Source organism: Denticeps clupeoides, chromosome 13, assembly GCF_900700375.1.
Source record: "Denticeps clupeoides chromosome 13, fDenClu1.1, whole genome shotgun sequence".
In the NCBI taxonomy this organism is placed as follows: domain Eukaryota; kingdom Metazoa; phylum Chordata; class Actinopteri; order Clupeiformes; family Denticipitidae; genus Denticeps; species Denticeps clupeoides.
Window position 1 is genome coordinate 13,776,263 of NC_041719.1, and position 13,785 is coordinate 13,790,047.

The following is a 13,785-nucleotide window of genomic DNA, read 5'->3' on the forward strand; positions in this document are numbered from 1 at the left end:
CATTGTTTCTGCGTTTTAATGGTTAGATGGGCAAGCCAGTGAATTTAATATTTGTGAGCATACAATTGCCCAAAGTGATATTCAATATGATAAATATGTCTCCATCACACACCAGTTCTCAACTTGCTCAGTGTTGAACAGTGCAAATGCTGCTAACATGACTCATAGAGACTTTTGCTTTATTATATGCTTTATAATTGTTATAATTACAGTCTAGGGGTGATAGGGTAAACACATAGCTGTGATATATTTATTTATTATAAAGAATCTAGAGGTAAGATCATGTGACTCATACCTGACATAATAATGTAAAACTGTGGAGAATTGAATAAAAAACTCTCTCTCGACACACCAAAACACTCCACTCCAACCTGATGTTTTTTCCTGGCAGAAAGAGGCACAATAGAGGTTAAAAGAATGAACAGTTTCTAATTTATTAACAGCAGTAAATTATTATTGCTGTTACATGTGAATATTGTATGTAAAAAATGTACCAATGTTACAGAGAAAACCAAAATGAAAAGAAAGAGAAAAGGTAGAGAAAGAGAGCAAAAATCAATGAGAAAAATAGGTAAATGGAAAAGACTCAGGTACTGATGGGTAAATGGAAGTCCCCACACCACAAGAGAAATTCCTTTTATACATTTGACACCCAGGAAGTTGTCACAGACCAATCAGAATTTGTTGTTTCTGTCGTCACGCCCCCGGGGTCTCCCGTCTGGAGCAGACAAAGAGAGCAGTCTATGCCAAAGCAAATGGCTGACGCAACGCACGTTTTGTTCGGGGGAAGACTGTTAAATGCTGTAATGCTGTTTGACAAAGACATGGAGAACAAAGAGGTGTTGGCCTCTCCACATGACAAAAGCTGCAGAAGTATTGTGGTCCTGCAGAATGTCCCATCTTACAATAAACATATGAACCAAGGTTCTAGAGAACGCAAGGCAACAACAACAGTGCACTGAAGTTAAAGTGAAGTGATTGTCATTGTGATACACAGCAAGCCCAGCACACGGTGCACACAACAAAATGTGTCCTCTGCATTTAACCCATCATGTCATTTATCAGATGCCCTTATCCAGAGAGACTTACAATCAGTAGTTACAGGGACAGTCCCCCTGGAGATTCTGAGGGTTAAGTGTCTTCATCAGGGACACAATGGTAGTAAGTGGGATTTGAACCTTCTGGTTCATAGGCAAGTGTCTTAACCACTAGGCTGCTACTAATGCTGCTGCTGCTGCTGCTACTAGGCTACCACTACTGCGGTACTTTGACAATACTTTGCTCAGTGGCACCTTGGGGTGCAAATCTCCACCTTCTTTAACGTGTCAGGTTCTGGTCTCGGACTATGCAGTGACCGCAGCAATTAAGTCAGCACCCACACCTAAAAGAAACCACATACACAGATAACCACACACAACCCTTACACCCTGACAATGAGCGAATGTGCAAGTCTCTCTCCACAGGCTCTGCTTATACATGCCAGATGTGTACTGTAAACTTGCTAAGACTACTTACGACAGCACTCTCGACACCCTACAACACAGAACAAACAGATATTGCTATATACTAGAATTTATATTGCAAAACATTGGTAAATAAATTTCAGTATATGAGAAACTTCCCCATATATTTGCAATGCCTTTTTCAATATATAATCTTATTTAATAAAGGACATTTATCAGTGTACATAATAATATATTAAATAGTATAATAATATATTTATTTAATATATGAAATGGCAATAATTGCATTAATTTCATATATTGTCATATATCCTATTTCATATACTTATATATTGCTTACATTTAAAAGATATTATTGTAGAATATATCAACATATATTGTACAATTCACAATATATGAATACACATGAAATATATTGTCACACAATATATTGAGAAATATATATTTTGCGAATGGGCAAGAGTGCACCTCTGTGAAGATTTACTAAACCACAGAACCATTGAGCCAATAAACCTGAAGGCAATGTAATTTTGTTAATGCAACATTATTTTCATTCTATTGCATCATAAGCTGTTTCCTCACTTTACAGACCAATACCTCCTCTTGTAGAGCGATATATTGTCACGCAGGGGATCAAATTTAACATAAAAGCCTTAAAATATAACACATAGAACAAAAGAAAAAAAAGCTGCCTGATTTAAACTCTGTAAGAAATAGAGAAGAGAGAGGTGGAGTGGGGACCTGATGTGTGGCCCCTGTCCCCTTTCTCTAGAACTGCAGACGGAGGTGAGGGCAGGCCACAGGATGCGTTATGTGGGGATGAGAGGAGGCACTGCTGGTCATTTATAAGCCATCAAACTTATGCACAAACATGTGCGCGCAGGGCAAACAAGGTCAGCGATGGCACACGCTGCCTACCTCTCAGGCAAATCTGACAGCTCTTTGTGAGATAAGGTGCTAAAGAGAAAAAGTAAACTTAGTGCTACCCATAAACTCAGGCCTAATAACAATTTACAACCTCTGCACATTTACAACCTCTGTGCATGTGTTACGTACTGCATATTTACAACTGTTTTATTTTTTATTTTCCATTCTTTACCCTCCCTGAATTAACTGTTCTCTGCACTGGCAAAGTGTGAGAAAAAAAAAAGTTCTCAGAAGCACTGCACACTCTTAATAATGCAAAGCCGTCTCCCTTCACACAAATTTGTGCAAATGCAGCCGAATAGATCAGCAGCTGGTGATGCCCTCAGGCAGAGCAGAGGGCGACGCTGGAAAACACACTCGCATCACATGCAGAATATGGACTCATGGGGTTAGAGGAGAATTCTCTAATCTTGCTGTTTAACTGGCGGCCTGACACTAGACTACACATACACCTAGAGGAATTCACACATTATGCCACGTTTGTCACAAGTGGGGAACCATTTAATTATCACTGATCAGCTAATAACTGGAGGGCCAACATCTAAACCAACCTTCCTTCAGACCTGCTTATTGAGTTTGTGTTTTCATGTCAAAGGTTTAGATAAATGCAGGGATGTCACATTTCATTATTAACAAGACATGTTGTTGGTTTTGTGCATTCTGCACCTTGGCCCATGCTCACCATATTCCACTGAACTCCTGCGTGTAAAAAAATGTTTCGTTCATCATTATTAATTTTTTTTTTTGTTGATGAAGCTTACTTTGTTTTTGCAAGACCAGGCCAGCAGATTTCTGTTACAGAATTGTTACAGAATTATACATTCTCAAATATAACTTTGTCATGATCCGGTCCGGAAGGGCTTACTCCGGGTCCGGAATTATTGTATATAGCTGCCCAGTTCGTGTCTGTTCGCCGTCAGGTCATTGTTGCTGAATGTCTCCCCTGTCCTGTTCACCATGTATTAAACCCCTGTTTCGTGACATCGTGCTTATGCATCCTTCTTCCTCGCCATGTCCTGCCATCATTCCAGATCTGCTGCCTCGCCATGTCAAAGCACCGTGACAATCTTTTGCTGTTTGTAAGGGGAGGATGCAGTGGGCCGGGCAAATATTGGCTTTTTTTCTGTTGTTCGCTACTGGTTGTCACAATCCAGCCATGCAGGCGCTCCAGATCTACAGACACTTGACATGTGGCCTTGTTTTCCACTGATTCTGTTCACCCATTCCTTTCTTACTTTTCATGTCAGCAGTCGTCATAACCCTGTCTGCGGCTGTGTGTATGTGTGTGTGTCTGTCTCTGCACCTCCATCTGTGTAACCCTTTGTTTTGTATAAAGCAAGATAACGCAATGCACATATTAAAAAGACAACCCTAAGCACCACATCAAAGCAACGCCGGTGTAGATAATGCATTGTTACATCATTCAACTATAAGACACCATTTGTTACTTGATGCTGGGTGAAACCCGCTGGTTCTGAATGAGGTTTCTGTTATGGTCACATTTCTGTCGCTCTGACATCCCTATGGTCTCTATGAACCATCACCAGGTTAAGCAGGTTTCACGTCCACTCAAAATGCCCCACACACCAGCCCTTTCACTGACAGGCAGGAATAATTTTCTTCTTCTTGGCCATTAATTCTGTCTAGCCAGTGAAACTGCTTCTCCTGGGCCATGCAGTGCAAGGTTACATAACTGCTGGAAGCTATGGTGTAAGTAAATGAAATATAATTCTCTGTTGACTGGGTTCCGAAACTGCAGACAGGTGATGAGGGAGAGAAATGATGGAAGGATGGTTACCATCACTCCAGTAAAACCTGAAGAATCCGGGTTCGAAGGGTTGCTCTACATTAGTGCATCCTCCATGAAATCTCCAGGGACTGTCCTCTCACACAGACTGCTGTGACGCGTGAAATGCCACTTCGCTCTTTAGACCATGTTAGCTATTAGCCTACCACCCAATGAAAACAGACAGTGAGTCACTTACAAGTGTGTCAATTAGTCTCTCTCTGTCTCACACACACACACACAACTAGACACAGTTTATGTTGACCTACAGAGTTCTCTATAAACATACTTTTTAAAAATGTAAATGACTATGATTATACCAGAATTTAAAATAATAATACTTAATATTACATATGCGAGATGACTCTCATTAGGTCTTTTTTATAGAAACATGTCTGTGATAGCGACAAAATGGACAACTGAAACTGCAACAGACACACACATACACACACATTCCTACATCTGAAACACTCTAATGTCATTTTTGTGTAAGCAGAGCCATTTGTCCTGTATCCATGTTGCACAGATATCATTTTCTGCTGCTCAGATGCCAGATCCCTCGGTGCTACAACATGCAGGGTGATCGTCTGAGTGTGTTTGCCTTTCTTTGTGTCTGAAGCGCTAATGACAGACTTCCCGACATTCTGCTGGGGCATTTCCTTGTCGTCAGTCTGTGCAGAATAAAGCGTTTTAAATCAAGTGTCAACTTGCTCTGCGGATTCCTGTAGCCTCGGCCCCGTCAGAACAAATAAGCGTCCGCCCCCATCCCACTCCCGTCCTTTCTTTTAGAACAGGTTAGGGCTGTTCTCAGGTTTGCCTGACTCACTAATCCCGCCCACTCGATCCCGCACTTCCTCAGCTGCCGAGTCACCTGTGTGAAGGTGAGTTTTGTCTCTCCCGTGGCACCCAGCCTCTGGGTGAGGGACACACTTTCTCCTCCCAGCTCTGTCACCGTTCTGTCACCACCCGGTGGAATACATAACATCTTTAAATCTTCCAACGCTGACCCTGACAGGAATCTTCTCTGTGTTTTTTTTTCCTCCACCACTCTCTCCTACCTGGTTCCTCCTGTGGGAACAGTGTAGGATTACAGGCTCTCCCAGGACGTACCTGTGCAGGTGAGAGCCAGGTCCCACATAACCACTGTGTGTTGGGAAACCAGCATACTTTCTGTTCTGCTGCTGTAGTGTGTAACTCTACTGGAGGGATTAGTGGGACTAAAGGTTTACAGGCTGTCAACTTATCAGCACAGAGGGACATGCAGAGTGAGGACATAGTACCCATTCGACAGCGCGCTGTTTTTATGACATAACATGAATTATCAAGTTCTTTTTTTTTCTGTATCTCAGAAATGTGCAGGTTTATAAGACAGAAAGGAATAGGAATGAAAAAGAGTGTTCCTCAGCATGTTAGATCTTGTCCCTGCATGCCTACATTGCACATGCTGTGTGAGACTCCGTGTCTCTTTTGCATACAATCTCCAATTCAAAGCATTCAGTGTCAATAGAAAACAATGTTCACATTTAAATATTGAATGTCAGTCCTATATGTGTGACAGCTGCAGGTTATGTAACACTCTGCAAGCTGCATATTCATTTACTGAGTGCGAGTGAAGCATCTATTGGGTCTTGCAATGTCACTTACTGTGAAATGGGGGCTGAGCAATGAAAAAAGTGTTAATATGTGGTCACCACTTTACCACTTACTTGTGTGGTCTGCTTAAACAATCTTGCTCCCGAGTAGAAGCAGAAACAGACCTTGCGTGGCTTAAGGCCAATTAGATGGAAATATGTGGAACTTCTTATGGGGCTCTTTCAGACAGGTCACTTAATCTTCCTCCTGTGTCTTCTGACTCTTATTTTTAATAATTTAATGGTCATGTGATCACTGGTTAGTGTGAGCTGACACAAGACCTTCCGCAGCCCACAGATCCCTGCTTCTAATGGGTCTGTGTTGCAAGCAGACGTGTCTCTCTGGTTCACTTGCGCTGTACTTTGAGCTGCAGAAAAGCACTAACACGTGTTTTATTCATGGCGACCCTCTGAGGAGCCATGTTTGCGGGTTTTAGAATACGGCAGCTCCTTAATCTGTGTGTTGTTACTCAAAACTTGTCACCAACTGCACTTGTCCTAGAACTGTAGATCAAAGGAGACTTCAAAGCTGGAGAAGCACCTTTAGACCTGAAGCTGAGCCGGGCAGGCAGTGTGAGGGCAGCCACTCTCTGGGGGACGAGAAGTTCTGGCTCAGTGGAAGAGGAATGTTTTCCGTCTGATGCATGTCTGAACAGAAACATGATTGCACCATTTTGCCGGAGACAGATGTGGGGAGTGGGGTAGGGTGCTTTACTGAACATTTTAATGAACAGGGCTGCTGTTTTTAGAGGGAATGTGCATGATCAGATCTGCACTGGCCTTTTCTGTTGCGTAAGCTCGGTGATGCGAGGATTTGAGTTTCCCCATGTGGCTTTGCGCAGACACCAATATCTCAGGGATTAAAAAGTGCTGACACGCATGCACAGATCATCAAATCTTCTGCATCCTGCCAGAAATGAACACTGTGACTGTGTGTCTTTTCGCTGGTTCCTGACCAGCATTAGTGAGTTAATAGTTAATATTACGATGGCCATAAAAATAAAGGCCGTATGGCAGGGCTAAAGGTCCTGGAGAATTTGAACTCCTGCAACTCATGCTGGGCCCGCAGCACAGCACACACACTGCAACAGGAGGAGGGGGGAAAGCCACGGTTTTGGCGAAAATGAAAGTGTCTTCACATTGAGATATCTCATGCCTCTGTGAGGGGTTTGGATAGGATTAGTGTAGGATTCCTGACTGAAGCGCAGCACTGGGATATCAGATCACAGCAGCAAACACAAATACTGAATTCTGCCCATGCAAATTTTACAGCATGGTGAATAGTGAATTTTTAAACAATATAATAGATTTCCCTGTGAGATTTCATATGACCGATACTATCAGGAATACAATGATTCATAAGTGTAATTGTTTCTTGCCTGGCGAGACTGAAAGGAACTCAGAGATTACGTGCATTTAAAAGAACTGGGGTCATGATATGCACTCATTGCTCAATGGAAAAGAACCACGCACGTCCTCTTGCCTTAATAGAGCAAACAATTACTCACAAGTGCACCTGCATGAAAACTGAACACACACACATGCTCACACACCTAAGCACACCCAAAGAGCTCTCAAACACACCCAAGCTCTGGGCAACTCCATTAAACTGGCTCGCACAGACACATCACTGTACCGGCACCAGTGAATACAGATCCTAAATACAAAGAGAAATTGCACAAATGTCTGAAATAAATTGTTACAAGTATTTTAGCATTTACATTTTGTAGACAATTCGATTTTGACAATTACAACAACCTGTTTTCTTAATGACGGTCAGATACATTTTCCTAAAAGGGATTTTAAGGTTGAGCTTGAGCTTTATTGTCATTTCAGCTATATATACATGTTAGACAGTAAACAGTGAAACGAAACAACGTTTCTCCAGAACCTGGTGCTACATGTAACATTTGAACTACTAGACAAAGTTACATACTGACATAATGTGCACGTGTGCAACTCACAAACTGGGCTACATAAAGTGCAAAAAGGAGACACAGGCAGTGCAAGAATAGCATTTAAATAAAACGTGTAGACAACAATGAGACAGACAGCACTAAACAGGTGAAATGAATAATAAATGTGCAAAGTTAGTGAAAATATTGCTGTGCCAAATGGGTCAGTGCATTTATAGATAATATACTGATAGATAATCATACAATATAACAAAGATAGTATGTGTGTGTGTGTGTGTGTGTGTGTGTGTGTGTGTGTGTGTGTGTGTGTGAGGGTGTCAGTCCAGAGTGGAAAGTCCCTGAATGTTCAGGTGTCTGATGGCTTGTGGGATGAAGCTGTTGCAGAGTCTGGCAGTGAGGGCCCGAATGCTTCGATACCTTTTTCTGGATGGTAGGAGGGTGAAGAGTGCATGTGTAGAGTCCTTCACAATGCTTTGCTGATGCAGCGTGTGTGGCAAAGGTCCATTATTGAGGGAAGAAAGACTCCGATGAACTTCTCAGCTGTCCTCACTATCCACTGTAGGGCCATGCGGTCTTCTATGGTGAAGTTCCCAAACCAGGTAGTGATGCAGCTGGTCAGAATGCTCTTAATGGTCCCTCTATAAAGTGAAGTGATTGTCACTTGTGATACACAGCAGCACAGCACACAGTGCACACAGTTTACACACATTTAACCCATCACCTGAGTGAGCAGTGGGCAGCCATGACAGGTGCAGTGTGTGGGGATGGTGTTTTGCTCAGTGGCACCTCAGTAGCAACTTGGCGGATCAGGATTCGAAACGGCGACCTGCTGATTAAGGGGCCACGTCCTCAACCGCTAGGCCACCACTGCCCCAAGAGCATTGCCTCCCCATCGGGGAATTGAACCCCGGTCTCCCGTGTGAAAGGTGGGGATACTCACCACTATACTAACAAGGAGATGATATAGAAGGTGGTGGGATGGTGGTGGGGCTTTCCTCAGCCTCCGCAAGAAGTAGACACGCCTCTGGGCTTTCTTGACTTTTGAGCTGGTGTTGAGATTCCAGGAGAGGTTCTCCTCTAGATGAACACAGAGGAACTTGGTGTATTTACCGTCAATGTTCAGTTGAGAATAGGCCCTCCATTGTCTTCTGAAGTCAACAAAGAGACAATAGCACTTTGTTTTGTCCACGTTCAGAAACAGATTTTTGACCTCACACCAGTCCGTCAGTCATTGCACCTCCTCTCTTTTAAATTTAAAAATGCTGAAATATTAGGCGCAGAAGAGGGCAAGACTGAACAAGATTAAAAAGAGGACTGTATGTTCTCTTCATTGCTTGCAGAAAGTTAACGTGGTCTCCCCACACTGTCTTCTGACCTAAAGTACAACCAATGAATGATCAGGGTTTAATGATGAAAGAATTACAATTGAATTTTTTCCCCTAGGTCTGTTCTCCCTTTCACACATATAGACATTTTAAAAAGCTGTAAGCCTGCTACACCCCAGTGGACCCGGCATGCTGCGAGCGGGCTGTAAACGAGCCAGCAAATGGGGAACATCGCCCTGGCCAGTAAACCAATACTGACACTAGCTGGGTGTCCGGTCACCTGCCAACTAAAACGGCTGTTGCCCTGGTGACGTACCGCTCCTCTGATTGCACACTTCAGCATCCATCTGTGTGCTATTTCCTGCCAGGGATGGAGATCAGACGATACTAAATCGATATCTTGATTAACTTCAGATTTGGGGGTGAAGCTTTTTTGATGTGTGTCCCCACCCAAGAGACGCAGGCTCTGTCAGGGTGGGTAAAAGTTATAATTTAAAGAAATAGAGGTCGTCTGTGCTGACCATTGCAGTCCTTGACCATTGTTTTATTGCTGAGTGTGTGTTTGTGTGTGCGAGACGGGAAAACTGAAATACAAACTGCAGTAAGATTATGAGTCTAGTTTCACCCAGCCGAGTCACTGAGATAGTGAGTGATAACGTCTGTCTCTAACCCTTTCTTTCTTTTGTCCTTTTTCTTTATCTTTCTTTGCTGTAAAGGGTTCCGTGGACCCCGTCGCTATGTGAGAACCGCCTGCAGAACACGTCCATCAAGGTCTACCTCCCCTCACACCTACTGAACTCCAGTCTTGTCACCATGAGTGACCTGGAGGAGGAACTAGGGGCAATGGCAGCAGTCGGGGGCTCCCCTGCGCTGCCCTCTGCCCCCCTGCCAGACCTGTGCCCTGTCTGCGGGCAGCGCCACCTGCTGGAAGACAACCACGAGTACCAGTACTGCGACGAGGTGGACGACGACCTCATCTGCCATATCTGCCTGCAGCCACTGATCCTGCCCCTGGACACACCCTGTGGCCACACCTACTGCCAGGCCTGCCTGACCAGCTTCCTGCTGGAGAGCGACTTCTGCCCAGTGGACCGCGTGCCACTAATGCTGCAGACCTGCCGGCGCTCCAGCCTGCTGGTGCACAAGCTGCTGGACAAACTGGCCGTGTCCTGCCCCTTCACCGAGCACTGCAGCGAGGTGCTGCCCCGAGGGGAGCTGGATGCACACATCAGGAGGAGGTGAGAGGGCAGCAGGCCACAGGCCGGCTTTGTTCGCTGGAAAGTTGGCTCTGAAAATGGCTGGCCCCTGGCTGTTTCCATAGCGCAGGTTTTTCCATTGCGTTCCGCGCTGTATGGGGCACCATTGTGTGATATCAGGCGTCAGTGTCTTTAATTACTCTTGTTACGGGTAAGTGTGTTCTGGAAAGCCTTTTTGCTCCTTGTCCATTTAACTTGTCATAGCACACAGTTAAATATAGACTGTTTATCGAGTAAATACAGGCATATATAAAAAAAATGTATGGCTTGAGATATTTCTTCTGTCATAGCTGTATGCTATACTATTTTAAAAACTATAATGTAGCCATTAGAATGGATTCAGTGCTGCTTGGCTGTCTGACTTCTGTTGGTCCAGTTCATGTTAGTTTGTAGGTTTTACGATGGTCTAAGGTCTGGTGACTGAAGGTCACAGGAAATGGATTACTCTAATTGTATATGTATAAAGACAAGTCCCATCAAATATATACACACACACACACACACACATACTTCATCATAGGATAAAGGTGATCGATTACAATAATAATATAATAATAGTAATCTAAATGGACCCAGTCAAAATGCAGCCAAATGATTGATTCAGCTTTTCACTTTTTTTCTATTTCTTTTTTCTGTACAAGTATTCTAAAATTCATATAGAACATCACTGTGGCCTGTTTGGCATATATGAGAGAGTCCAGATCTTTCAGTCACAAATCCTTGCAATGCTCTGTCGTCAGGCTAAGCTCTCAGCTCAATATGAAAATGGCCTCTAAACTGGCCCCGCCCATTTCTACCCAAGTGGCTATTGATTGTAAATCTTCTGTTCGTCACTGTACAGGCTGCAGAGCTGCGGGTATAAATAGAGTTGAGAGCAGAAAAAAATGTTGACGGCCAGTTGCTGTGTATAGGTGTCTGAATGTGCCCATTTGTGTGCCTTGTGGTCGTATACACTGGCTCTTGTAATTGTAAGGCCTTGAGGTGACGTTCCAAGCTCCTGTGTCCTGAGGGCGGCCATGAGGTAACAAGAGTCCTGCTTTCATCTCCAGCCACACGTCTTTCCCCGTATTTCCTTCTAATTGTATGAAGGGTAGCAGTTTTGCGTTGCATTTTCCTGGCTCTATGAGAATTGCTGCCGCTGCCTTTGCCTGAAGGGGCTGGTTGATATTAATTGGTTTTCGTTATGCACCAATAAAAAACGTCTGCTGTTATTTAAAGTCCCATTTAGTGAACAATTACTTTATTTTCTGCTTTGCTTGATTGAACATTTCAATTTACTGCTATCCTCTTCATCCACTTCAACTGTTCTTTTGTCATCTAACAGTTCTCCCTTTTGTCTTGATTACTTTGTTTGCTGTAGTTAATAATTTTATAAAAACAACAATAATATGTGTATTATTGTATTGTAATTCACTAAAACAAAAGTAGCATTTTCAATATTTTTTGGTGATGTCGAAAAATACACAAGAAATTCAGAATAAAATAAGCAGCCCCGCAGGCAGATATATCTTAGTTTTTAAATGCCAACCAACCCACCATTCCTCTCCCACTCTTCTATCCCTCTCTGTGATTTGGTTTGGTTGAGCTATGTGTGGGTGCCTTCGGTTGACCTTGTTCTTCTGACTAATCGTGTCCCTCAGGAGAGGAGGAGTCCCTGCGGAGAGCATGAGATGCAGGGCTGCGCTGGTTACGGAGCGATGCCGGGACTCTGCTGTGCTTCTGCTCTGAGCAGGGGGTGGTCTGATCACTGAGCTACAGAAGTCATCGTTACAGCACGACCATTTCTGTGGTTGTGTTTTTGGTTACTTTCCGTTTGACATGCCACGTCCCTCTGTTTTATCCATTTACATCCAGTAATTGAAGTCAGTCCAAGTGACATTTGACTCTTGGCATTCACACTGTCCTGTTGGCATTCACACTGGTGACAGTGAGTTTCTCGTTTGTTTGCATTTTCTATTATTTTTAATAAGTAACTATTTCCTGGTGCTCCAGTAGTTACTGATTGTTCGGTACGTTAATGTATTGTGGGACTGAAGGATTTGTTCAAAATCTGATTATACAACAAAGAAAATGAAAGGGAACTTTCAGGGAAGCCCTAGATGTCTCAGAGATCATGCTCGCATGCAAGTCCAGCACTGGTTTTGTAGGTCTGAAATATTTCCTCATGTAACAATTGTGATCTAGTTATAATGCATTTGTTCTAGAGTGTGTGTCTGCTTTTGGCACACATATTGTTCAAGCCAATACAGTGTATAACAAACCCTGTCCATCCATCATTCAGTCAATCAGCTACGAATTCTGCTACAAGGTGCTCCTCCTCCTCATTGGGTCCTCCCAGTCAACACCATTCGTTTGGACCTTGCATCCACCTCAGAAATAAATGCTAAATCATTTTATTAAGAGAATATGACAAGACCATGTATGTGGGTGGACGAAGAAGAAGATGTGGATGAAGGTGATGCTAAAGGCAAGCCGTGAAGCATGAGCCGTTCTCAGAGACGGTCAGCGTTCAGAGTGCTGTAATTCTCCTGGTGTGCGGTGGGAAAGGATTATTTTTGAGCATTAATGGATTATAAATGATGGCGCGCAACTTCAGATTCCTGCTCGGCGCGTGAGTCACCCTGATGACTGTTCCAAGCTCCCTCTGCCGCAGGAGCCCAAGGGTGCATATTTACAGCTTGGAACGAGGATGACAGCAAGGGGACAGATGAGAGGAGACAGGAAGGGGTAGACAGATGACGGCAAGGGGCAGAGAGAAGCCTACGGGAGAACGAGTGAACATGCAGCCCAGGCACTCCTGAAAATCCCAGCGCTGCGTGCTTCCAGAATACAATCACAGCAGCGTTCAGCCTATCCATAGATGATGTCTCACCATCGAAGCATAATTGTTCAGACTACACTCCATTAGGTGGGGTTTTACACCAGGGTGTATCATGCTTTATAACAATCACATTCCAAAGCCTTGTAAAATGAACCCCACCCTGGAATGATGTTTGCTCTAGCAAGGCAGGCCAACTCACCCTAACCCTTTACAAAGACATGGGTATCAAAAAATGGACACACATCCATTTTTTACACGCTACAAAAAAAAAAAAAAAAAAATGAATATTTAGAAGGAAGGGTTGGTTTAAATCAATTAAATCAGCTTTAGTATATCATGAAGTGTGCTGTTATGAGCATGAGCATCACTGAATGGTGATGAGAATAGAGAACCTAAATGGAGCCTGTATGCTTCCTTTTTCTCGGTTCATCTCCTGTCTTTGTCCTGATGTTAGTTATTATCAGAAAGGTCTAGAGTGACGTCCTCAGATTTAGCTGAGTGGAGGAGGTAAATACACAGGAGCACGTACCACTCGTACGTTTTTCCCTCCATTCAGAAGATACAGTCATCGCTAATGAATATAGATTTTTCTGGACTGTTTTTCACCCCTCTCGCTCTCCTCCTGCCGTTCTACCAACACACGGAGGCGGATTCTTGAGG

At 43.5% G+C, this 13,785-nt stretch overlaps 1 protein-coding gene and 1 non-coding gene across 6 annotated transcripts in view; one reads left to right on the forward strand and one right to left on the reverse strand.

Annotated features, from left to right (window-relative positions):
• The first annotated feature begins 5,035 nt into the window (after positions 1-5,035).
• The window catches only part of lnx1 (ligand of numb-protein X 1), a 35,333-nt gene continuing 26,583 nt past the window's right edge, over positions 5,036-13,785 (forward strand). Inside the window, exons 1-3 of one of the 5 annotated variants that reach the window (XM_029001564.1) lie at positions 5,042-5,057; positions 5,257-5,294; positions 9,765-10,286. In XM_029001564.1, the coding sequence (XP_028857397.1) occupies positions 9,862-10,286 (425 nt within the window). In that variant the 5' untranslated portion in view covers positions 5,042-5,057; positions 5,257-5,294; positions 9,765-9,861. Of the gene's footprint in view, positions 5,058-5,256; positions 5,295-6,457; positions 6,509-9,428; positions 9,523-9,764; positions 10,287-13,785 lie in introns of those variants that run through there. The other 4 variants (XM_029001565.1, XM_029001561.1, XM_029001563.1 and 1 more) reach the window with 4 other exon arrangements.
• Positions 8,609-8,680, reverse strand: trnae-uuc (transfer RNA glutamic acid (anticodon UUC)). The gene has a single exon. It is a non-coding gene; the product is annotated as a tRNA-Glu (tRNA).